The 27,060-nt window shown below is 40.8% G+C and overlaps 2 protein-coding genes across 5 annotated transcripts in view, besides 1 other annotated feature; one reads left to right on the top strand and one right to left on the bottom strand.

Annotated features, from left to right (window-relative positions):
• Window positions 1-356: 356 nt before the first annotated feature.
• Act42A (Actin 42A) lies at window positions 357-2,136 on the top strand. The gene is made up of 2 exons (NM_078901.3): window positions 357-469; window positions 624-2,136. The coding sequence occupies exon 2, from the start codon at window positions 646-648 to the stop codon at window positions 1,774-1,776; it is 1,131 nt and encodes a 376-aa protein (NP_523625.1). The 5' UTR covers window positions 357-469; window positions 624-645; the 3' UTR covers window positions 1,777-2,136.
• A 1,114-nt stretch (window positions 2,137-3,250) lies between these two features.
• The window catches only part of Src42A (Src oncogene at 42A), a 30,952-nt gene continuing 7,142 nt past the window's right edge, over window positions 3,251-27,060 (bottom strand). The window contains exons 1-11 of one of the 4 annotated variants that reach the window (NM_001414107.1): window positions 22,669-23,054; window positions 14,623-18,282; window positions 6,862-6,983; window positions 6,691-6,775; window positions 6,545-6,623; window positions 6,222-6,248; window positions 5,499-5,667; window positions 5,278-5,436; window positions 4,937-5,114; window positions 4,709-4,875; window positions 3,251-4,643 (exon numbers count right to left, since the gene is read on the bottom strand). In NM_001414107.1, the coding sequence (NP_001400996.1) occupies window positions 4,435-4,643; window positions 4,709-4,875; window positions 4,937-5,114; window positions 5,278-5,436; window positions 5,499-5,667; window positions 6,222-6,248; window positions 6,545-6,623; window positions 6,691-6,775; window positions 6,862-6,983; window positions 14,623-18,248 (4,821 nt within the window). In that variant the 5' untranslated portion in view covers window positions 18,249-18,282; window positions 22,669-23,054 and the 3' untranslated portion in view covers window positions 3,251-4,434. Of the gene's footprint in view, window positions 4,644-4,708; window positions 4,876-4,936; window positions 5,115-5,277; window positions 5,437-5,498; window positions 5,668-6,221; window positions 6,249-6,544; window positions 6,624-6,690; window positions 6,776-6,861; window positions 6,984-14,622; window positions 18,283-22,668; window positions 23,055-27,060 lie in introns of those variants that run through there. The other 3 variants (NM_136347.2, NM_001414106.1, NM_057501.4) reach the window with 3 other exon arrangements.
• Window positions 26,236-26,587: a mobile genetic element.

Here is a 27,060-nt window from a genome sequence, read left to right as displayed (position 1 = left end):
CGCTCTGTAAACGGTGTAATACATTCTGAAAGTTAGCGTCGAAATGATAGTGCTATACATCGGTTCATAACATGGATTTCCCTGTGGTGCAGGTACAGCATTTGGCGGTATTTTCAAAACCCTTTTGGTCGAATTTTGAGAACACTGCATAATTTTTAAATGCATTTTCAAGGATTCTTAGATCATTTCTAATTTGTTGATAACACGTCAGTATACCAATGAATAAAAAATTTTAAAAAAAGTCCGCTCTCCAGTCTTCACCGTTTCCAACTTATCGCACATTTATTGTTGGTGGAGTCACTTCGGAAGTAAAAAAGACCATAATTTTATGCGTATATGGTCACACTACTTTTCAACCACTTTAACTCGAAAAAGTAGGCGTCGGTCAATTCAATCTTAAAGCGTCTGTCATTGTGCTAAGTGTGTGCAGCGGATAACTAGAAACTACTCCTACATATTTCCATAAAAGGTAAGACTCCTGCCCAACACTTTTTTTTGTCTGTGCGGTCATTATTATTCCTTTCTGGAAGGGGTCGGTCCCGTCTGCGTTCTTTTTTACGTTAGCCGCTGTCCTGTCTCCTTGTTTTTTTAGTGTACACATCCAGATTTCTTTTCTCTTGCAGATCCAAATAAAATTTCTACAAAATGTGTGACGAAGAGGTTGCAGCTTTAGTGGTCGACAACGGATCCGGCATGTGCAAAGCCGGCTTTGCCGGTGATGACGCACCGCGTGCAGTTTTTCCTTCTATTGTCGGCCGTCCACGTCACCAGGGCGTAATGGTAGGAATGGGACAAAAGGACTCTTATGTCGGCGATGAGGCACAGAGCAAACGTGGTATCCTTACCCTGAAGTACCCCATTGAGCACGGTATCGTGACTAACTGGGACGACATGGAGAAGATCTGGCATCACACTTTCTACAACGAGCTTCGTGTGGCCCCGGAGGAGCACCCCGTCTTGCTTACTGAGGCTCCTTTGAACCCCAAGGCTAATCGCGAGAAGATGACTCAGATTATGTTTGAAACCTTCAACACTCCGGCCATGTATGTTGCCATCCAGGCGGTGCTTTCTCTCTACGCCTCCGGCCGTACCACAGGTATCGTGTTGGACTCCGGCGACGGTGTCTCCCATACTGTGCCCATTTATGAGGGCTACGCCCTGCCGCACGCCATCCTCCGTTTGGATCTAGCCGGTCGCGATTTAACCGACTACCTGATGAAGATTCTTACTGAGCGCGGTTACAGCTTCACCACCACCGCCGAGCGTGAAATTGTGCGCGACATCAAGGAGAAGCTGTGCTACGTGGCCTTGGACTTCGAGCAGGAGATGGCCACGGCCGCTTCAAGCTCGTCCCTGGAGAAGTCGTACGAGTTGCCCGATGGACAGGTCATCACCATCGGAAATGAGCGATTCCGTTGCCCCGAATCGCTGTTCCAGCCGTCGTTCCTCGGCATGGAGGCCTGTGGCATTCACGAGACCACCTACAACTCAATCATGAAGTGTGACGTCGACATCCGTAAGGATCTGTACGCCAACACTGTGCTGTCCGGCGGCACCACCATGTACCCGGGAATCGCTGACCGCATGCAAAAGGAAATCACGGCGTTGGCTCCGTCCACCATGAAGATTAAGATTGTTGCCCCGCCAGAACGCAAGTACTCTGTTTGGATCGGCGGCTCCATCCTGGCTTCGCTGTCTACTTTCCAGCAGATGTGGATCTCGAAGCAAGAGTACGACGAGTCGGGCCCCTCCATTGTTCACCGCAAGTGCTTCTAAGCAGTAGTCGGGCTGGGCGTGGTCGTTCCTCATCGAACACACCCATTGCAGACAAAGGATGGGAGTCAAAAGTATTGGGCATGAGTACATTAATACCGGGAGCAGGCGCACAACACTTCCGCTCCTTCAGAAGAATGCATTCCATTCACTTTTATACACAGTTGTACACGACGCATAAGCAAACCATATTGTGTTCTATTCGAAATTCAAGTTCATATGCACATAAGCATTTATAAAACTGATTCATGTTTGGCATTTACATTACTTCCATGCATTCCTACATATGTATTAAAAGCAAACTTACCATACCACTAAAATACTTGTAACCGCTTCTTAATAATAAAGCGACGAAAAGAACTGAAAATTCCTTTTGTATTATTCTATTATTTTTTCCACCAAAAAAGCTAGCATTTGGCTGGCATGAGTAAGAGGCAATCTGAGACCGTGATATTCCGATGGCTATGTGCTCATTCCACTGGCATGCAGTGGCGGAGGCGTCAGATAAAGCGCTAACCAATAAGGCATGCTTTGCTTTTGTGTTTAAGTCAGATGGGAGCAAGCATCGGTTTGCAGGAAGTGCCTTGATAAGCCAGTTTATGGCCTGCAGTTTCTGTCGAATCGGATATATGTACATTTGAGCATAGGGTGTGATTCAGTTTGGACTCGCTCCGCTTATCACCCGACCCCACCCAGTCTAAGCGGTATTTTTACGTTGATTGATTGCGAGTGAAGCAAGTGAAACGCCAAAAGCAGCTGCATCAGCGTTACCTTATAAGGAAATAGTGGAGGAATACCGCAATCGCACTCGCACTGGCCACTGCAAATCGAGACCAAAACAAAGCCATGTTGACTCACTCACGAATGTTCGGAGTAGTTTTCGTTGTCATCAATTGGCATTGTTTGCCCGATTTTGTTGATAGGTGGGGCCCGGCCCGCCCCATCCGATTATCACTTGGGTGTTGAAACGTAGAGAAATTCATTTGGGGGATCCCTAGCAAATCTGCTGGTGATCTGGACAAGCGCGTTGACCAAATTTAATGAACTGTAGCCAGAAAGTAGATTCGTAAGAAGAGCGCATGCGTCGATCGTCGATGTCCATATATGGAGGCCGTTATAGACTTCAGTCACTGCAACAAATGCCTAACTAACTTTATTGCTGTAAACAATATATTTTGGGTTTCTACGCTGGAAGCTGGCTTTAAATAAATGTATTTTCCAAATCCATCGATAGGTAGATTTGTTCAATACAATTTCAATACTTTAAAAATAGGAATATTTTCACATAACTTTTCGATTTCTGGCAGTTATCAACATTTTATGGCGTGTGTCATACATACTTGGTTAATTTGTATATTTTAGTAGTAAGGTCAGCAAACTAGAACTAATAAAATTATCAGAGCTTAATAAAATAAGGTAAGGAAAGAGAAGTTTGCCAATCCCCGCCTATGGTCTGAGTAAAAAACAAAATGATTTTGAATTGCAAAATAAAATTTTTAATACTTATGCGCATTTTATATTTCTTAAATTTGTGTATGCAAGGACTTGCGTTAAAAATAATGTGACGGGGAAATTTGCTGACTTTGTCTACTATTTTCACTGTTGTTTATAAGAATTTGAGTTTTTTAAATATGTTTCTGAGAAATCAACACTAAAACTGCTATCTTGGAATATTTCAACAAAAACTGAGTGACTTTAAAACAAGTCCTTGCCTTTTTTCAAGCCCTCCATAATAGATAAAAGAATGAGTGAACAAAGTTGAGTTTAATTTTAAAGAATTTTATATTTATAAATTATAAAGAAATATTTTCTTGGTTCTAAATGTACATGTTTTCGTATATGTATGTTTGTTTATGCATATTATGTTAAGGTTACAAATTACATTTAAATTCTAAATAAGTAATTATATGGATTTAGCTATTGGGCACTGCAAAGTATCCAGTAGCTAGCATATATTTAATGATTGGCGTTTGTGTTGCTTTTTCTATTTGTGATAAAGCATATAATGTCGTTGATAATGTTCAGTGAGAATAGAAGTAAGACACGTACGTAATTAATTAACTAAAAGTGAAAAATTTTTGTATATGTGTGTGCTGCAAATATCGTTCTCAGGTTGGCCTATCAACTAAAGAAAAATAGGGAAGTATGTTTTAGCATACTTCAATAATGAGGGTCTCGGCATATGAAGGTGTGACTATACGGTTGTATTTATATTTGTATATAAGTGATCATATATATATATGTGTGTGTATACGCGTAAATATATGCTATATGCGTTATATAAATAATAATACATTTGATATATTAATCGAAATATACGACAAGGATGTCAAAGCGTATAAATCCGACCAAGTGCCAATATGTTTGTCATAATAAACAAGAAAACGAATGTTCCAATGGAACGTCATTTGAAATTGCATTCCACCTCAGCAACTATTTACCTTAAATGCTAATAACATGAATCGTATCGGTACCTAGACAACCACAGCCAACGGGCACCAAACGGGGGCCCATGGACACGTTGTGCAGCAGTAGAAAATCTATGCAAAACAAAAGTAACTTAGTAAGAATTGTCCGTTCTGGGATGCCTGGCGATTTTTTGCAGCTGTCTTAATTTTCGTCACGACTGCTGGCCACGTCCGTGACTTCGAAAAGCATTTATCAGTAGGCCTGCGCCTCTTTGTAGTCGCTCTGATCAGATGTATAGAAGTCTTCCAGTTTCCATTGTAGCGTCTCAAACGTGGGTCTGCGCATGGGGTCCTTGTGCCAACATTCCAGCATAATCTCATACAGGCGCGGCTCGCAGTTGGGAGGTTGCGGCATTCGATAGCCGTGCTCCACTTGCGTTAGCACCTCAGCGTTGGTCATGCCTAATCAAAACGATAAGCCGGATTCGATTATTAAGAGTTTGAATCTAGTCAAAGGTGTGACTTACCTGGATATGGTATGCGTCCGTAGGTGACCAGTTCTGTGAGAAGAATGCCAAAGCTCCAAACATCCGATTTTATTGAGAATTTGCTGTAGTTAGCAGCCTCTGGAGCGGTCCATTTTATGGGAAATCTGGCGCCTACCCGCGCCTCGTATTCGTCCTCCTTGATGAGCCTGCACATTGAAGATTTGCGTTATAGGAGTTAGTTATGTCTTTTTAAAGCCGTGTCTTTACCTAGCTAAACCAAAGTCGGCGATTTTGACGATGTTTCCATCGCCTACCAGTACATTGCGCGCCGCTAAATCCCTATGAATATAATTCTGGGACTCCAAGTAAGCCATGCCAGCAGCTATTTGCGCTGCCATATCAATCAGAGTTTGCATTTTAAGGCTACGACCCTTGCCTGCAATGGCTAAAAGATATTAAAAACAAAAATAAGCAATTTTCATGACATGATAAGCGAGCGGTTGGTTAACGTTGAGTGGCATGAAAAAAGATGTTCAAAGTGTTTGGTTCATTTTTTTTTTATGCAAAGCGTCTTATTTTTTCCTAGGCTTTCCTTCCTAGTGGCATACCTTGGAGATATTCCAACAGTGAACCGTGCTTCATTAACTCTGTGATAATATAGATAGGCTCCTCAACAGTGCAGACAGCGTACAACTGTATAAGCTTGGTGTGGCGCAGTTTCTTCATGATCTGGGCTTCCGCTAAGAAATCCTTGGGGTCCATTGTACCTGAAATCCAAAGTAAAAGTGATGGGACCAATCTTTATGAGTTAGCTCGACTGCAGACTTACCAGATTTCAGAGTTTTAATTGCCACAGGTGTTGTGTTGTTCCACAATCCCTCCCAGACATCGCCAAACTGTCCGGAGCCCAGTTTGCGCACGAATTTCAAAGACGTTCTGTCGATCTCCCACTGATCGCGAGTGCGGTGCGAAAGCCCCTCAGTTACAGGCTTCTCGATCTGCGTTACGATGGTTACATGGTGAACGAAAAAAACGGTAAGTAATTGCTTTGCACATTTTTAGGCGTAGTACTGCACAGCTTGGAGAAATGATTGTGCCAATTGAGTAATGATCGTGTAGCGTTTAGGCCTTATTTACAAAATAAAAGTATGGACTTTATTAGCTGGGACGGATGTGAATAGATTGCAAGGCTTTGATTCTGGTTTATGTGCGAAACAGTCAGAGTTCAAATTAATGAATCAGATTTTTTTCAGTATCTCAGTATGAATATCTTTAGACTGGACATTAAAAGAACATTTAAGAGATTGCACCTTGATATAATTGTTGTATATATGGTTAATTTTAGTACTCTCTGAACTCTGACTGAATACACTTGTGGGTCACCTGAATTCGTCATTAAGTCGATTGTACTGTGATAGAACATGAAAGGTTAATTTAATTTGTTGTGAGGGTATTGATTGGCAGTGATAGAATAACTCTCGCTTTTAGTAGTATTGTTTTAATGGGTAAAAAAAACACACGCACATCTTAACGTCTTAGATAGAAATCCTACCTCAAAGACACCCGAAAAAGAATTTGTCTTTTTGTTTTGATTATATTTAAGATGGTTAGTAATTGTTTTGTATGGTTATTATTATACACACACAATTTTGTGTTAATTAAAGAAACATGAAAGAAATACAAGGAAAATTTAAAACAGTTTTTTAGTATACAGGTGTTGGGCATTTCGAAATGAACAAACCAAGGCATAACAATGTCAAATGCAAATGTTGTCATCCCACGCATCCAAACATTTGGCGGCAAGTCGGATGTATAATGCGCGATTAAATCAAAGCAAACAATGGTTTTAAAGACCACATTTCCCTGTCGGCTTACCTGGACACACGGCTTGCAGAGGTTGACGCATAGGCCATCAGAGTCCTTCGAATAGTGTTCCACCAGCTCCTGAAGGGTTCTGTTTTCGAGTGGAATATAGAGTTACTACGACTCCGGATCGGCAGGCCAAATATAATAACACTCACCTGAATGTCGTGCGCCTGGCGATGAAGAAGCCGCCTTCGTCCAATTGTCTGATGCGATAATGCTTAACCGTATCGCCATCGCGCACTGCAAAAACATTCGTACACCGCAGTATTAATTTTATGTAATATAATGCACATTAATGCTAATTGAATGCCTTGTTGGGCACGCACCTGATAGCGAGTAGTCGTTGTGACGGCTTTCGGAATCGCGAATTAAAAATGCACCGTGCTCGTTCTCTGGCAGTAGAAGTTTTTTCTCAGCCTCAATGCGTTTGATTTTGCGGAAGTACCAGCTGCAAGTATAGCGAAAAAACAGAGAAGGAAATTATTAAAATGCATGCAAGTGTAACATATGCTAAAAAAAAAACATCGATTTTTTAATCATAAATCCGTTAACTTTATTAAGGAAACCGCTCTATCAAGGTTGCAATATTCGATTTCAGTTTCTCTCGCCCCAAAGGATTGACTAAGAGGTCGCATGGAAGGCCTACAGATACTATCAACAAATAAGTTACTTATACTATGTGTATGATTGTATTACTAGATCTCAATCAAACTCTTCGAGCAACGAGTGTAAACATTTTTTCATCATATATTTCAGCATTAACATTGACATTAACAAAGAAAATTAACTGTATGTGGTTTCATGGTGTGCTCTTTAACTATTCTTCTTTATTTTCGTTGCTGCGGCCTCTGGAGGTGGTCAATTAAAAGATGTGTGTGACGGGTATGTTACATAACAGTCCAATTCGCATTTTGAAGTTCGTGACGAACGCGAGATAACGGATGACGATTAAAGCGTTACCACATATGTGTAAGCAACTTGTTGTCGGGAATCATGAAGTAGAGATATGGGCATGCTATTATTTGGGTTAGATGTTCCCCAAATAAACAGGGCACAATATACGGGTACATATAAAAGGGTTTTGCCTTCATATGAGTCTCGATAATATCCATATAGCAGTCAGCCAGGAGAACTCTTTTAAAATCCATACTAGAATTGACCAAGTACACAGCATCTGAAGTCGAGTCTTTGAGTCTTTGAGCCATTCAGATTGCGCAGACCGATTTAAAGGTATTCTTAACAGAACTTGACCGTCGCAGTCAAAGTCCACGAATGAACGTACATTTTTTATTTTATGTCTAAATCTCAGAGAGGAGAGCTTACTGGTGTTCTAATGATCGTGAGCACCATTTTACTTCCACCAGCATTATTATTATCGTCCGATGCAGCGGTCAGTTGCAACAAAGTTGTCTCACAATATGGCAGGCGTGTTTGCATACGCTTTGATTGATGAACCATGGTCAGGGGCGAATGGGATGAATTCTCGCCAGCACGCGTCTATTTGGCCAATAAGCGTTTACCAGAAGTCATTAAATGGTATGCGACGGTGATGATCAGCAAAGAGCCATTTGAGCCATTTCATGAGACTCAACTGGCCAGGTCGACTATGCCCGTTGTGCTTTGACCATATATGTGCATGCACGACTTTCATAAATGTGCAACACGATTTAATTACTTACAAGACAAGTTGTCGACGGAAATGGTATCCTGCCGGAGCTGTTAGGACCAGCTAATGCCGATGGCAAACCGATCCAGTCGGATGAGATGCGCAGGTATCACACGATTCCCTCGATCGACATTTATCCCCTCGAATACGGGTTGCCCTTTTAAGCACGCGAAAATAAGCATGTATGTATGAAAGGGATTTAGTATCCACAGTTCAATCTCTTAAGATGCAGTGAACCGACATGGTCATTTTGGTCGTTATTCAAGTTTGTTCTAGAACACGGTTTCACTTATATGTATACAGGCAGCAAACGCCAACTGTATAGAAATCAAACCAAACATGGCGCAGCATGCCAAAGCGAAAACTAAATGTCCGAGCCAAGTGTATGCGCAGCTTCCATAAGAGCTATGGTCCGTGGCTCGTCTTACAGCAAGTTGAAGCTATTTTTAAACACAGCCTGCATTTTTATTCGATTTTGTCTAAAAATATGTGCAACAACGCACGAGGCCTGAGGCATTTTCGTTTTTCCTACAATTTTTCTACGCCCCAACATGGCTTTAGGCATTTTTTTGGCCATGGGTAATGGAACAGCAATGGCAAGATGCATGTACGATCTTTGTCATAACACGTTTGGTTACTTTTAGACGGTGGTAACATTAATTGCACTTGGTCACATGCACTTTTGAGTTAAAATTAGATTAACTGGTGAACCGATCCACTATATGCAAGTCCCATACAGATGCCTCTGGCCCATAGGGAGTTACGCGAACCAAGATTTTAATTCTTCTATGTGGATGTGTAGTCAGTTGGCCCACGTTACAAACGTGGAGTTTACAGTTTACTTGATTTATAAACCCATTTAAGCCTGCTGCTGGGCCTCTTGGACATAGTTTCTTGTAGCCGTTTCTATTTATTCGAAACAGGCGCACCTGTGCCGGGACTTAGTCTGGCAGCTTAACTGGAATAAACAACGGTTTGGCCTGGTCAGCCGCTTTTTGCCGCTTTTGGTTGCTCTCCATACCTTAGTCTGGCGGTGCCCTAGTAAAATTCACTGAAACAGGTCATGACGCAGTATACGCGTCAAAAGTGTCTTCGGTTCGGTTAGCAACGCCGTAAGCATGAGTGGGAGGGAGTTGATAGGATATACCCGGATTTGCAATGATCTCCAAGATCATCTGGTAACAATGGAATAAGCCAATTTGCTCTTCAAGCCATTTGACTATTTCCCGTATAGCATCTTAACCATCGCATATGAATTGGAGTACCAATTTTATTGGTCGAGCTGCTACGACTGCACTGCCAGTTTCTCTATAATTGGCTGCCGGCCACAAAAACTCAATATCTGCCCAATATATTTCCCATATTATTCAATTCTCCGTCTAGATAATAAATTTAAATTTTACGTGTAGATCTCATGTTATATTTTTCAAGAAATTGATTTACAGACTTTCGAATGAACCTTTCTTAGTATAATGTTTATTCGGAAGCCACAGTGTTACTTCTGGTGCATTAAAATATAACCCAAAATAGCGTCACTGAGGACAGCATGCATGTAGTGACGAAGCGCACCAGGAGAATGTGCGATTGCGACTACTTCATATAAAAGAAGAAATGGTAATCCGCTGTGGTTGTCATAATGCGTAATCACAAATCAATACGTATCGTAAAATCTAAAGGAAAACTGCACATCGGTTGAATCATTATTTGCGAAATTCGGATGCTTCGTTTAAAAGATATTCCGAAAACATGTGTGGGTAATTCTTGTATTTGAAAATTATTGTCACGTTGTTTCATTGACTGCAACGAAACGTTATTATAGTGTCCTGAAATTATTTTTTCGTGTTAAACAGTTCGATAGTGTAACAGTTTTGGAAAACGACGCCATCTAGGGTGAAACCACCTACAAATCGATATTTTTTCTATTCTCATAACAGCTGATCCGCTAGGCATTTTAAAAAGCAATGATTTCCTAATCTATTTTATCTAAATATAAGAGATTAAATCCAAATATCTCGTTTACAGCAATGCTTTTTCTATCAGCATATCTTTTGAAAAAACCTTTGGCACTAAACAAAGAGACCTCTGTGCGAGGTAAAAAAGAGAGATAGTTTAAATAAATTGAAATTTAAAATTTATACTTAAATTAAATTTTTTATTTTAATTGACCCGGCAGTTTTGGCCTTTATTTGTTAAAATAATAAAAACATTAGAAGACCGTTATTAAACAGTGCGTAGGCGTCTCTGGATTAAACATTCTAAATCTAAAAGCTTCTTTTTTTATTCTTAATTTCGAGACTTGCATACGGACGGACAGACAAACGGACATGGCAAGATCGGCTTGGCTGGTGGTTCTGTTGTTTTCATTATATATATACTTTATAGGGTCGGAAACTCTTCCTTCCTATAGTATAAAATATTGCGGAAAGTTTTATAATTTAATATATATTTATATACAAAAAGCCCTGGGTACGATAATATTCTCTTTTTTTTTAATACATTTACTGTATTCGACAGCCGCTAGAAAGCAAATTAGCAAACAATTTAACAGTGATTTGTTTTATCCCATACGAGTAATAAATATTGTCGCGTCTTGAATCAAAATTAAAACCACATCAAAAATGTTTGCTCTCTAAGCAAGCTAATATATACACACAGGCATCTTTTCCTTTGTGTGTTTGAGCGCAAATATAAAAGCACTGCCTACCTATTGCTTAAAAAAATGATTTCCGGTATACAATCTTGCCAATGCAGCTACTGTTCGTAGCTATCTCAAGCCTTGGATACGCACTCGGCAATTGACAGTTGTGGACCACAAATGGGTTGGCATGTGTCTATTTTTAAAACCAAACCAAGCCAGGCCAATTCATGTTAAAGCGATTGGAGCCACACATAATTGTTGGACGGCGCCAATTGCAGTGAATTTCCAATGCAATTTCATAGCTGACGACGGAGCCAATCGGGACATGATGGTTAAATAAGCTCAAGCCGCAATGCATAGATCGAATAATAACAATGTGCCTGGTCAAATGCAGTTTTTCTTCTTGGCTGTGAAATGCGAGCTGCTGGACTGGGTTTCATTTAATTGAGCCAGACTTTGGTACGCAGCACTTGCTGCACAAACTCCAAATCAATGCAGACAACGAGCAGCTGGAAATGCAACCAGTTCGGTGCATCTAAAAATAAATATGGCTAGGCTTGACTTGCCCGCTGGCGTTTGGTCGGAGCAGTAGATTTGGTTTTCATGAGTAAATAATTTGGTGATGCTAGGCTTCACTTTCGAGGGAGGTTCCACAGTCGATAAGTATTTTTCCAGAAACGTCCACGACGGCCATTGCCAATCCTTATAACAATGCGTTGAAAAAAGTAGCAATTATTGATTTCCGGTCACGCTTTTGCTTATTTAATACTATAAGGAATCTTTTGACACGCGAGAGTAATCGGAGATCGGTTGTCAAATTTTCGAGTTGTACTGCGGTAATTTGATAGAAATCAGAGTCGTTAAGAATAGACTGCCATTGTATGTAACTTTTATCGCTCACAGTCCAACTTGATTTGAATGTTCGTTCGAGACTTTTTACTGAGTGGCTTGTGACAAACCAGAACGCATGGGAACACAACACATTGTAATAGGTTCCGTTTGTCATTTTGGGCAGGTCAAATTGAGGGTTCCGCTTCAGGGCATTCGGAAAAAATAATCATCAAAGCTTTCTTTGCGTATACTTAATATCAACCTGCACTCAAAAAATAAAGTGTATTTTTGAATTTAATTTAATAATGATTGTTGTGCGCGTATTTAAATCACGAATATTTCTGATCAAAGTAATAATATATATATATATATGCAATATATAATTTATAGATAATTTATAATCATAAATAAATGTACCTACATTTTAACTAAAACTTAATAATATACTGTTTATATTATATGTATACACAAATCAGTGTGAATTTGGAAAGCATTCTTAAATGAGATGACACCTGCGTTAACATAATCCGCGGACTGACCAGCCACAGTAAAAGTGATTGACTTTAGGTCGGCGGGTGGGTAAGTATTTACACAATGGAGGCCAACATAGCTCCCAGACACACCTAGTCTATTTTCCGTTGTTCTGAATACTGGAAAAACACACTATAATAACATTTAAGTATATACATTGTTGGATGTACTTAGTTTTTGTTATTTGTCACTGCCTGGAAACTGCACTGCATCAAGCAAACTTCAAATGCGTTGTACTCCTAATGGTTTTTTAATTTGTGGGATATCCCATAATTCATACTCAACTGTAAAGTTGTGCTGTGGATAATCAAGTGATTGACAATGCCATTGAAACGACTGATATTATTGGAGCTGGTGGGAGTTTAACTTTAAGATGTCGCACTGTTATCGAAAATTTGTTACGTAAACAAATACACGGAAACCTAATACGAAACAAGAGAGAACGGTGTAGTTGCAATTGTCGCCATCGCACAAAAACTCTTGATAATATTGACCGTAGTACAACTTTTAAGTAATGAAGTGGTTCTGACAATTGTTGGTGTATTTGAAGATGTTTTCTGGTTAAAGATAAACTTCCCGAAAAAGTATAAAATGTTAAGTTTTTCACTAACTGCGTTAAACCAAAGTCGTAGAGCTAAATGTTCTTATATATACATGTTTTGCACAGATAAATTAAGTGCAGTGCAATAAAACCAGTACCCTCTACTAGGCAGCTTTGGGAGATAGAGTGGATAATTTGTTTTTACGGAAAACCGATAACAATTGGTTTTATAAACTTTTTAAAAGTGTGGTCATGACAGTTTTGGGCGATGTGATATCGCTTTGAAACACACTAAGGCTGTGTCGACGTCTTAAAAATCAGCATGTTTTCAATCTATTCTAGCTCCCGAAATCACAGCCTTCATATGAAAGGACAGACACACATTTATTCATATATACTTTATACGGTCCCAAACTCTTCCTTTTACATACTGCATACTTTTCAACTAGTAGTTTTACTAGTAACCGGTATCATTACGTCTCACTTCATTACATCTCTCTTACATATCTTTTGAACGTCATATTCGCCAGAAAAATTGGACTATATAGCGTTCTTTCTTCTTTTAAAAAGATTACGAAAAAACACGCTGACAGTTGAAGTAATTATAAATCCAGTTTAGCATTTTAAGATCAAAACTAATATAAGAAAACAATTCCACTTTTTATAGCCCTAGAGCTTATTACTTAATTTAGGAATTCAGCTGATGTTTAGGAATTTTGCAGCTGCTCCAACAGTATAGTTTTGATTGGCAATCTGTTCCTAACTAGACTGCTAATAAGTTGGGTAGCAAATATCAGACAACTGGTATTGGTTCTGGGGAAAATCAATCAACAACAATGGTGACTAATGCCAATTGGAAAAAAACGTTTTGCCGTTGAAGTCGTATGAAAGCAAAATAGCTGTTATTATAGAGAAACCTAAAAAAAAAAAAAAAACAAAGGCCATCCAAAATCACTGGCGAGCAGCTTACTTCACCCAAAACGGGAAGTTTGGATGTATAGAACACTAGGTTTATGGCCGAATGGCCAGATATGTTTGTCCTTCGCTAACCTCCCCTAGCCATCGACGCATGTCTATTTGTCAGTCTGTTTGAGTGTTGTAACCAAATGTGTGATTGCAAGTGAGTGGAGAAACGTTCGAGCACGTCCCAACGCTAGCGTTTTAGCCTGCTACATTTGGCTATCGAATGAACACCGAAAACTTTTGAGAGGGCATTTACCGTTTATTTGGCCAAAGAAGTTCATTAAGCGACGCAAGTCGTGGCAGTTTGGCTTTTATTAAACGATAAACAAACATTGTTCAACACATTTTTGAATGATTACCCTCCTTCGCTTAAAATGCTGCTCCGTGCCAAGTGGAAAGGTGGGCGGTGGAGCCGGGATCGGACAAAGAGGAAGGTGCCATTTGTCTTGACTTTTGCTTTTGGCCTGTGCAAGTGCTTCAGTAGCCCGATTTGGTATGGCTCGGGCAGCACGTGTATTGGACATTGCTCAGACACTATTTCTGCTCACATTGATATGCAAATACCAAACTTTGAACCAATTTGAAACGTTTTGGCCTTGAAGTGCCGTGGTTTCACGAATTTCTGTTGCAGTGGAAAATTTTGGCATAAGCAATGTGGGCGGTGGAAATTTCATCAATTTTCAATTGTTTGGAATGGGAATGTACGCAAAAAATATGTATTTAAGCTTTACAACGCATGGACCTTAGCTCTAACCCAACGCGTTTAATCATCATCATTAATTAAAGTCCAAAAATTCACATTTCGTGCTGATGATCTTATAAAAACGCGATTTTCAGAATTCAAAAATCAAATAAGTTTGGGGGACAGGATCAGATTAACAAGAGATGTGTGGCTGTAGCTGAACGGTTAAACTTACGATTTTTCATTTAAAAATTCACCGCGCGTAAATTCTGATAAACGACGCGATTTGCCTTTCTTGGCCGTCGTCAATGATGTTTTTCCGAAGCACTTTGTTGTAGCTGGGCTTTGATCGATTACACTTAAGTGTGCACACGTATGAGAGCAGGAGGCGGAACAGGCGGCGGGGAGCGAGCGGGACTTCTCTATGGCGGTCAGCGGAAGTTCCTCGGTTGCGGGGTGGCAGGTGCACTTCAGAGGAGTCTGGTTAGACCACCGACGAAGTGGCTGCCGGCTAGTAGTCGACGACACTACTTGAAGGCAGTTGTCCAGAGAGTGCTTTTTGGCAAGTGGCGTTTGCTGGTGTTGCTGGAGGCAGCGGTGTTGCTTAAGACTACGGCGCGGACGCGGAGGGGATGGCGACGACGCAGGCGAAATGGCTACTGAAAGTGAGATGGCGTCTAGTGAGCTAGACTTGGTCAACGCGTTGCGGGTGCACATCTGCTCCTCGCTGGCGCACTTCTCTTCTGGTTCCTGACTGTGCTCCTTATCAAGCCCCCGCTGCTGGGCTATAATGCGAGTGTAGAGCTCCTCAGAATCCAGGGGCAACAACAAGTTGGTGACTCCGATCCGTCGCTTGGCCTGAGTGCGTTTTGGTTTAGTCTCCTCCTTTCCAGTCGTTTCCTGCTGATCCTCGCCAGAGTTGCGACTATAGCTTAGGATGTTAGATAGACGGCGCATTTTGTTTGGTTTGTTAGATTTTGGTGCTCCTTGCTCCTGGACACTCTTTCCCGACTGATCCGTGGGCGGTATCTGGACGGGCTCTACCACCTGGCTGACCACGAAGCGCGTTGGCTTGGCCAGTGGTGGCTTGGTCGGTTTACTTTTTTGGTCCGGTTTATTTTTGACATGACCCGCATCTATTTTAACGCCCTGCAGTATATCATAAATCGTTCCATATTTGTGAGGATTGATCGTGGAGACAGTGGCCGAAGACGAGGAGCCCAGGGTGCGCTTATCACGTTCCCGCCTCTGACCGATGTCATAGATGATGTCGCCCGAAGATCGCCCTCCCTCCAGAATGGAGCTAAGGCTTTTACGTTGCCACGGATCGCTGCTTTGCGAGGTCTTGCGGTGAAGAATCTCATATATGGTGCCATATGTCATGTACTTGTCGTATTTTTGGTAGATGTCATTTTTGCGCTGGATGATATCGTAGATAGTACCGTAGACCAGTTTATCGTAGATCTTGAAATTGCGCCGATAGTAGGAGCTAGAGATGTCGCTGGTGTTGCTCCTGTGAAGCGGAAGCTTGCCACAGACCGCCAGCTGTTGCTCCTGTGAAGGCTTTATTGGATCCCGAGAGCAGTTTTCCTTTTCAGTCTTTTGTTCTTTGGTCGAATGCCGGTGCGGCAAAAAGTAGCTGGCAAAGCTTTTACGCTGCCGCGAGTTTTGGCGTTTTATCAGAGATGCTGCTGCTGCTGCTGTTGCGGTTGTGGGTGTGACCGCAGCCGAGACGGTAGGCTGGGTGTTCGGGCATTCCAGCGGCTCAATTTCGTTAACCAGTCGCTTAAATTCCTCGTATGAAGTGCGACGTTTGTGCGCCTTGGCTCGCTCCTTGGCCGCAAATTGATGATCGAGAATCTGCGATAGAAAATCGGAATTCTTTCGCATCGCCTCTGTGGTGGAGCTGCTCACTAAAGTTTTTGCTGTTGCTGTTGTTTCTGTTGTCAGATCGACTTCGGCAGCAGCGCCTTTTTCACCATCGCTGTTACCATCGCCGGTATCCATTTCATCAGTGCTGGCGGTAAACTCGTTTGCGCAATCCGGTTTGCCCCTTACACCCCGGCTGCCTATATTTTCTTGTTCTGAAATGGAGGAAAGTGGGATCACAGTGCTGCTGGCTGTTGTTGCGTCATCCGCTGGTGCTACCACCGGCGGTGGCACGGTAACTGATTTGGATGCTTCCGCGGGGGGTTCAATAAACATTGCTTTGAATTCCTCATAGGATTTTCGGCGATTTCGTGACTGCGTCAGACATTCCTTGTAGTTCCGTCGGTCAATTTTCTCGCCGATCGCCGACGATGGTGCAGCTTCGCCTAAAGGTGCTGCTGCTTCGCCTAAAGGTGGTGTTGATTCGCCTATTAGTGTTGCTGCTGCTGCTGCTGCCAAGGCATCCAATTTGTTCTGCATCTCCATGAAACCAGAGTCCATGGAACTGAGGGTGCTGGTAGAATCAAAGCTGGTTTTTCGGCTTGAATTGTTGCTTCCGGGTATACAGGGCTTGGCCGAAGTGGCCGGCGGAGTCTCCACCAGTGTGTTTTCTTCATTTGGGGCGCACAGAAGATCCACGGGACTTCCGGCCTGGTAGCTTACATACCCCGCCTCAGCACACACCTGCGCCTGGTCGTCGTCAAAACTGATCAGATCGCGTCCATCTGCAGTATGTGAAGACGTCTCCTCAAGCACGACGGCTAGCATAGCTGAGGTTGGGACCTCCACAGTCTTTGTAATGCTCTCTAATTCACGATTTTTACTAACAACAGCGTAGAGAGGTAGAACTGTTGCTGCCGTTTTCGCGAGTGCTGTTTCCGTCAACGATGTAGATCTCGCCGTTGTCGGTAACAAACTAAACGCTTCACTGCCGACGATCGGTCTATTCGCTGGGGTGGGTTTGGAATTTGGATTCGAGCTCGGACTTGGAATCGGCATCGGAATTGATGACACCTCCCGGCCTCCGCCCACAAGGCAAGCTGGGCCCCCCCCAGCTATTGCTAGTGCTCCTGTTGCTGTAGTAGCTGGCATGTAAGTGCTGCGATTATGAAAGATTTTAACACTGTGCATGGGTAATTTGTGATGGCGTTGGGTGCGATTACGTGCGATGCCCATGGAAACGGTGCCATGCTGCCTCTGTCTCTGCTGTCGGCGGGCGTACTTGCTGGCGATGCTGCTGACAGGATCAAGTTTCAGCTGCCATGTAGCTGGATCGTTGATCGTCTCGAAGTCGCGGTTTCTACCACTGGCGTTGCCACTTCCACTGCTGCATGTCCTTAAATAGCGCTGCAGGCGACGTCCAGCGCAAGTGAGTCCGGTCCGCTGTTCGTTCATGCACTTGGCGCAGCACAGGAACTCGTACAAAATCTCTCCTGCCGCCCCACCCTCAGCCAGTTCTACACTTGGTTCAACATCTGGGCTGGCTTCAGGGGTGGACGAGTATTTGGGATCGAGCAGGAACTCCAGTTGCGCGGCGGCGGCTGCAATCGATTGTACGGACGAGTCAAGACCTCCGTTCACTACACCTGCTTGTCTCGATCCATCTGCCTTGCTGACGGGCATCAGGATATAGGTGTTCTTGGAATTCTTTGGTTGAGCCAATGTACTAGGCTCACCAGGACTATTAGAGTTGTTTGACTCCTGCTCTACGATAGAGCTTTCAATGCTAAGCCCAGTGTCCAACAGAGTAAAAGTACCGTCCGAGGGGAGGATGAGGCGGCCCTCAGCGGCGGCATTTACCAGCTCCCGGAGGGCATGGACCTGTTTCTTGGTTACATTTCCTTGCAGCTGAATTCCGTGCAAGGCGAAGGCTGTGGGCTTATTGTTCACCGAGTTGGGATCGGTGCACCACACCACGGGCATGGCCGTCATGATGGTTCCTTGTGCAGATTAATGCGTATAGCGGCTGTGAGTAAAGAAAACGGTTGAGTACTTGATAATTGGAGAGATTTGATTTCTTTCTTGGGATTTCTTTACTGTTTTTGAGCTTCGCTGATTGGATTTTCTGAGATTATTTGAGCACAAAGCTTAGGTGACTTCTCATGTACAACAAAGAATGTTGTGTGACCAAAATATTCAAACAAAAATTTATTTGTTGTGCTTTATTTTATTATGAGAGGATTGGTAATGCAAATTTTTTTTACATATTTAAATTCTTGGCGGCGTGGACATGAAGAACAGTCAAGCCGTTAGAAATATTTGTGATTTGAATGCGATGGAATTAGAGCGGATTTCCGATCACGTAAAACTTGAGGAATGTTTAAAAAAAAACACGCAAGAACTAAACGTGATAAACATACCCAAAATCGAACCAAAAAGTCGTCTTCATTAAGTGTTGTTGTGTACTTGTCCTTCAGAAATTGCAATGATTACACTAATCAATTGTCGGGAAAATTTACGAAAAATAAACAAAGAAAGAACAATATGTCCATTTTATACCCAAGTATAACCAAATAAAATATCTGGTTGAGATATTAGCAACCACTTTTTGGATCCCATTTTTTAACTTCGAAGGTGTAACGGGGAAAAAATCTTCCATTGCGTATATATTGTATGCAGCATGCGATGGAATTGATCGTCAGATCACGCGGTTATTTACTTGACGACCCTTGCGAGATCCGTAGAAAAATTCTGTGCAGTGTCTGAAGCTGTCTTTCAGCTGATCATTTAGTTTTAGTTATTTGTATGCACAGCAAAGATAATATTGTCCATCTCCCCTTTAAGGTTAACTCTCTTTTCTCGAAGGAAAGGCAACAGATTGATGCTGAGCCGACAAAATGAACTCTTGAGACAAAGTGGTCAAGTCATCGATTCAAACCAATGGATGTCATGATGCTGGACATCGTGCAGACAAATCACTTTCGATCTTGCTATCTACAAGTGCGCTTGTTCTGAATTGTAGGTATATTGTCGCAATACTGTCAGAATGCGCAAATGTCAATGTCAACAGAAAAACGCAAAACAAACTGAGGAAAAAGGTACCTTAAGTGATTCAACAACAAGATATCAGAAAGTCGCAGAGTTTTTGCCAGTATTAAGTAAATTAAGACCACCTTTTCTTAGTTGAACTTCAAACAGACATCAAGCATTGGGGTTTACTATATAAACCCATGGCGTACTTCTTTTTCGTATCCACGAAATATGTGTGCACGTATATTCTTAATCATCACCACTATACGAGCCTTTACTCTGTGAACTTTACTCTTTTTTTTATGTTTCATACACTTAAAATTTTTTTTTTTAGATATATACAAAATATATCCTTTTTTAAAGAAAGAAATTTCCATTGTCTTCGATTAAATGCGCAACAGATGTGAGATGCAGATTCTTGTGAAAACCTGCTAAGTAAAAGTTTATTTTAAATCGTACACATCCCTACGCGAATGCCCATGCCGAAAAACTTTAAGGATTCTCATTAATAATCAATTAAATGAACTCTAAACCTTCGTGAATATTACATGCAATCCGTTTGCAATTTGCTAACAAAGTAAGGGATAGCAGACATTCAAGTCACTTAACTAACAAACGATGACTCCAACACTTTAATACTCTTGTTTCTTAAACAATAAACTTCACATTTATGTGTGCTATATATCTGATATCAACAATATCTAAACAATAACTTTAAAATAAAACAGCTGATTTAACGATAAACACCAACAATAACCATAACAGCAACGACGTTGTATAAAACCAGTTGAACCCGTCTTGTTTTCGAAAGGCTATTGAAAGCTCTGATGCATATAGTAATCTATATCTTTTAGCAGTTTTTGTCACGAGTCGGACGTCAAGGACTAATACTGTCGTGTACCAAGAAATTATATTTTTATTCCTGTAGTTGAAGATAAAAAGCGGAAATTAGATTCGTTGAAAAGTATATATAAAATGTATATATATATATATATTCTTGATCGAAACATATCCGGGAACATTTTGCTTTATTGAAACAATTTTAAAACCCTGTACCTTTTACAGTCAACATCTAGCGAATTAGACAGCCGTAGGTGGACTTCAGAGGAATCGGTATATGATATTTTAAAAATATCTTTAAAATGTTTTAAAAACATTAGTAGAAAATCGTTGTGTTTTACAATATTTTACACATTCTTACATACGTTAAGTTGTACAAAAAGACCAAAATTGTTCGAGTGTTTTAAAGATTTGTATAGTTTTTGTTACTAACCGAGTATGAACAAAAAGACTACGGTGCGTTTATCCCTGAATAAAAGCTCAACTCACACCGAACTTGTTGACTGACCTATGGTAACCGATTCGAAGCATGGTCATTACAAAATATCGCTCGATGTGTTTTCGGTTGCTTGTGTGGGAGTTTTTTTTTTTTACGGTAACGCGTGCCAAGAAAACTGAACAAGACGAACATAATAACGGGTATAATGAGCTGCAGAGCGAGTGGAATGGAGTGCGATTGGCGAAGTCTTTGTTGTCGTTGTTTCTGAAAGGTAACAATTGCACTCAAAGGTACTACGACCCAAATTGAACCGGTTTAACGTTTTTTATGTTTGTCTGCTTTTTTGTTATTTCCTTCTAGTGCGCCAATCCACAACTAGTAAACCTCGAAAATCAAACACTAACTCTTTCTGTTGCCATTCGACATGATGGTTTTCAGCCAAATCTGTGAGCGAGTCTACGTTGCGTAGCCAAAAAAAAGTGAATCATTGCAAGAGAGCGATAGGAATTAAGAAGCTGTGTGATGCCGTCTAATTTATAGCTTTTGTGCGTACTTTCTCCGTGACTCCAAAAAAATTTAATGCAAATAACATTGTGATTCGCTTGCTGCGCTCCATTAATGTGGAAATCAAAAGTAAGCTATTTGGCCAGCAAAAACATAGCCATTGACCGACAACCTCAACCAACACAACAAAACTTATGGTAAAAAAAAGTTTGGCTTTGATTTTATGACCGTGATTTAGGTCATTGCACAATGGTGACGAGACTTAGTTCCCTTCCACTCATGGAATTCGAATTTATTCGATATGTCGAACTTTTCATATATATTAATATCCGCGACATTCGTGTACTTAATTTAATAAAAAAATTGTTTTTTTAAGAGAGAAACTAAAAGAAATTGAACGTCCTTCACATTCATCAAATATTTTGTGGCGCCAACACTCTTAAAAAAACAAGAGAAAACACCAAAGCGAGTTCTTTGACTAACAAATACCCGTTACTCAAAAAAGAGAAGTGCAAGGACGACGCAAATATTCCAGTAGGAACGTGACTCCGAGATTGCACATATATGCTTTAAAAACCACATTTATTTTATTCCCTTACTGTATTTATTTATTCTAACTGAAAACAAAGTATCGTCAGCGTATGTATAAGAGGTTTTTGGGAAAGTGCACGGTCCACAGTTAATAGCTTAAGTGGCAGGAGCTGAAGAGAGAACCAATGAACTGAAAGGAGTAATTCGAAGGGATCACAATCAGAGGTTACAGCTCGGAATGCCAACAACAAAGAGCGGACCACGAAGCCAGCTACCATAAACAATGAGCTTTTTTGCCTCTCTTTAGCTCATCTGGAGCTCCACACTCAATACCATGAAAGCAATTTTCATGTGTTTTTCAACTGAATATTTTGTATCTGTATCTTTATCTTTTTTCTGCTACCACTGCTGTTGTTAAGCGACTCCGACTGACAGGCATGACTCATGACGCAGGAAATTTACGACCACGGCACAGTGCAGCAAGAGAAGGCTGAAAAGCGATATAAAAGAAGGCCCTAAACTCCGCTAATTCCAAGCCTGAGAGCCAACTTAAATCTTAGCCTAAACGCAAAGAATATGTGCGAAATGGCGCAGTTTGCCCAAGTCACGTAAGTCGAAATTGATATGATTTCTGAGGCCTGGTATGGTGTCTGAAAAAAAAAAACGCCGTGGAAGTGCACAGCAGTGTATAAGAAAGTTCATGTGCACGGAACTGAGCGCTTTAGCACTTACAAAAATGTATCACCCGTTTGGCAAGCCAGTTGTGCATTTTAGCACATAGTAAACGATAAAGTTCGCAACAACTTGAGGACGACTTTGTGGGCTGTCAGGCATTGCATAACCAGATTCGCAGGAATTCTCTTACGAAATAAGCTCGACTTTGTATTCCGCACGGAATACACCGTTCTAATTCCAGCGGCATGCGCCGAGGCAAAGAAAATATGTTTGCATGACCAGCGAAACACACGCGAAACAGTAAAGAAAATAGAAAGTTCTGTTCCCATCTTTTTCTGAGTTCGGATCCACCAGAGGAATGTTCCGCACACTGCAGCTTCCCTGGGCTTGTACCTTTTCCAGTTTTGCTGCTACTGCTGCTCTTGTTACCACTTATCCATATCAAAGTGGGGTTTTACTTGAGGCACTTTTGAACAAAGAAAACACTGACTGTTAGAAGTATGCCAACAACACAAACAGGTCGCGCATGCGCCGCACAGTGCATCTAGTGGCTCTGTGGTGGCTTGTGGATAATAGATTATATAGATTTCATCGGCCCGTGAACGAAAAAACTTGTAAGCGCGGTAGGCGAGCTTTGGCCAAATTCGATTAAGGCATTTAACTCAGATTCGGATTCGATTTCCTATGTGCTGCGTGTACGGGCGCTATTCCGATTTCCGAGCCGTTTTCGTGCGGCTTCCGTTTACACGTCCGTTTTGTGCACCGCTTCGCAGACAACTGATACGTTTATGAAATTTTTATAGAAAGGTTTTAACCGCTTGCCACCGCACCGACACACTCGCACCCGCCGCCTTGGCATCTATGTGTGTGCCATTTGAGCCAAGCTCGCTGCCCGCGTGTTGGCCAACCGTTCCCGCTCTCTCGCTCTTCGATCCATCTTTGTGTGCTTAGTCTCTTTTATCTTGGCCCAGAAGTCCAATGGCTCGTCGAAGAGTGGTCTCGCTCTTCGTCTCCAAGTGCCTCTCTCTTAAGATGCTCCGAGATAAACTGCACAGTTTTGTAATTACGACAACAATTAGTCACAAAGTGCGTTGATTGCAAAGATCAAATCGAGTTGAAAACAATTAACTCGTCGCTGTTACTGACAAAATGTCAGGTTGTATTAATTTGTTCACGTAACCAAAATAACTCAGCACTGTCGCGTCACTGGAAATCAAATTATTTGTTTCTAAATGTCTCCGCTTGGGTTCTTGTGAACGCCATTGAACTCGTCATTGATAAGGTATGCTATGGAACATTGCTGAAATAGAAAATATTAGAGTCTACATCGTGGGAATACTAATGGCTAGTATCCAATCCAGAAGGGACTCGCAGTGGGGACTCGCGCCTGGACATACCATTTAATATTAAGAATATATTAACGAATACCTGGGGATATTTTGCGAAAAGTCGGAGGGCAAAATCTATAAACATAGTCGTTAGTCACTTTGATTTAACACTTGACCAAATATGAGTGTTCCTGAGCTCCCTTATGTAAATAGAAATTCATGTGCACATATAAACACATGTGTTTACGTCGATGGCTCAGATTCTCCGTTTCCCTGACCACAAAACCCTTAAATACTGAAATATTGGGACTTACCTGGAAATAAAAAGTAAACAGAAAGTGTTAAATGTTAACTTTAACGGGTTGTGTAATGCAAAATAAATAAATAAAAGGACACTTTTATAAAAACGTTAGGCAGTATGGCCAATATCACTGAAGTATACGGTTATCTAACTTAGCAGTATATTCTTTTTTCATTTTAAATTAACTTTTACAATATTACAGCACAAAGTCACAGCTTACAGGTCGTATAACTGAAATCAAATCTAGCCACACACCAAACTGTATCGACAAAATGCGATTTCGTCTCCTTCTACTGTCCTAATCTGATTGAAATGTGTGTATTTACCTCTACGTAAATTACGAGTCAATTAATGCCCAGCCAGACTAGGTGAATATTTGCTTCCTGTGCAATTTTACGCTAATTCAAATTCCTATAACATCAACACGTTCACCGTTAGTATATGTAGTCTTTATCGGACGTATCAGCTAAAAATTAACACTATATCACTGAGTCAATTAAAATGTAGTCGTTCGACCTTCCTGGAGAGCGACGACCGAGTCTGTTGTCACTTATGTTTTTTTTTAGCTACTGACAAATTATTAAAACAATTGCCTTCTATTGAGTATTATTGACTTGCCACAAACTCGAATGATTTGTCTACACACACACACACTTCACCTGAGCCGAAAGAAGAACGCTCAACTAAATCGGAACTTCACCACGCATGAACACAGGGAAATATGAATAAATGCCGACACGGCTCTTGCATGTGGCTCTCTAAAACAATTGCCTTCTCTTCGTGGGTTCAACGACATTTTCTGATGTCATGTTCAATAACAATTGCAGCCTATAGTGGCAACGGGAGTAAAATAAAGGATGGCTTGAATTATTAATGAATAATGAATACGGAGGTTCAAAAAATACTAAATTCGCTGCATATGAGCTGAAATTATAATTATTTGGAAAATCGGACCCATTTATTTGCAAACTGTGGTATCATAACTTTTCTTTAATTGTTAAAATATTTATTTGAGTCTTCTCAAATCGCTCTCAACAATCATATTATTGAACATTTTAATTAACCGAAACTCAATATGCGTATACAGAATAATGCTCCTCTGACATTGGAACTAGCCAAAAACGAAAAACTCATAAATCGATCATTTTCACTGTGGCAATTTGACGCTAACAACAAACAAGAGAGCAGCAGAGCGGATCTGCGTTGAGCTTCATAGCGTCAGGTGCGGTCTTCCGTGTCGGAAGACGAGGCAAATTAAATGCAAAAAAAAACGCACGAGAATCCAAACGTCATATGACAGATACTGCTTTTTAAAGCAACAAGTGACTCAAAATCAAAGTTGTTCCATTATAAATTTTAAATTCGAGTTAGGCTTGAGTTCAATTGCTACGCCTGGCGATTGCTTAATGCTCAAAGCAAAAAAAAAAATATATTTGTGTATTTAAGTGAGTTTGCTGATTTTGATGTGCTTCTCTTTGCGAGTGATTTACGATCTGAACTGGGAACGAATAAAAATTGGTTTTATGGATTTCGGTGTTTGTGGGTGGCTCTAATTTAGACGTTTTTATTATTGGCGACGTTTAAAGCTACGTAATAGTCAATTTAAGATGTTCGGTTCAACCATTTAGCACTTTGTCAAATAGCTCGACTCGCTCGGACTTTCCCATTGACGGAAGTCAAGTTAAGCAAGAAGAGCGCATAAGCAAGAAGTTAATTCACCGAGTGTCCAGGTATTTCCCCTGAAAAATTCACTTGAATTAAATCAAGAGCTGGCCTCGTCGTCTCTGCCGTATTCTGTGTAAACGCTTTAAAATCATCGGTGATCATTGACGTCACTGCGTTTTAACCACCATAAAGACACAATCCCCTGCACCTTCCTGCTCACTCTTTCAACTTATTTCTCTTTGACCCACATTCAAAGCTGAACAGAAATACTCTCGAGAAGATTGGTTAGCGCCTTCCGATGGAAAAACTGTGGGGCTTTAACATTCGTGTGGCAATCGGGGAGATTTCATTAGTACAGAAAATCATAAATATTCATTTACGCATGGGAAAGTTTTTTTCACTGGCGTGATAACACGGAAACTAATATTTTTCAAAACTTGTATAAATTATGGTTTAATCGGATTTAAAAAACAAAAACAAATCGAGAATTAAAGATTTCTTTCATAAGCCAAACTCCGAAGTTACAAGTTGCCAAAATATTAATATTAATTAATATATTAATAACACGTTTCTAACAGGTACATATATAAAAAATATTTTAAATCAATAGAATGTTGGTACGCGATAGCGCATAAATTTGTTGTTCCTAGTAGAATATAATATAATATATATAATATAATATAAAGAATGTACATTCATGATCAGGATCAATAGCCGAGTCGACTTGGTCATGTCTGTCCGTATGGATTCCCTGATCTCGGAAACTAGAAAAGCTAGAAAACTGATACTAGCACATGCAGATTCCAGAGGCAAACACACAGCGCAAGTTTGTTTCCTGATGTTCCTACGCCCACATAAGCGTCCACAAACATCCCAATCCTGCCATGCTCACACTTTTTAAAAATATTTTGATCATTTTCCCTTTATTATTTTTCTTGCCAATTTCTATCAATTTGCACATCACACTAGCTGAGTAACGGGTATATGGTTGTCAAGGAATTCGACGAAAGCGTTATCTTAGTATGAAGTAGGAATTCAGAAGCTTTTGGAACGGAAATGGAGCTTAACAAAACTCCATTTACAAAAGGCGTTAAGCATGTGGACGCTAGGTAGACTATAAAGTTTGCTTTGGGCTGGACTCCCTAGTAGGCGTGGCAGTTTAAAAATAAACTGGCGATTCATTGGTAATCTACATTGCTTATCTAAATTATTTATAATAATTTATATTAATAATATTAATATTTTTATATTAATTTACATAGTCGGAAACAAAAGGAATCTAGAAAAGCTTTTTTATCCATGAGTAACGTAACTAAAAATTGTAAGCTGTACGCCGCACTTATTGCTCTTTATATTACCTTATATGAAATGGGTTAAAAAGAGGGAAACTACAGAATGGCCGACCAAAATCGAAGTCTAAACCAACGGACAACAGCAAGAGTGCTTCTCAGAAAAATATAAATTGTTCAAGTGATCCTCGAGTCGAAGAAA

This window comes from Drosophila melanogaster, chromosome 2R (assembly GCF_000001215.4).
Source record: "Drosophila melanogaster chromosome 2R".
Lineage (NCBI taxonomy): Eukaryota > Metazoa > Arthropoda > Insecta > Diptera > Drosophilidae > Drosophila > Drosophila melanogaster.
Note: the sequence above shows the minus strand (reverse complement) of the source record. Positions and strands in the feature narration are given on the sequence as shown.

Bases quoted from the DNA above. Each gene is read 5' to 3' on its own strand.
- Act42A (NM_078901.3), top strand. From the start codon at position 646: ATGTGTGACGAAGAGGTTGCAGCTTTAGTGGTCGACAACGGATCCGGC.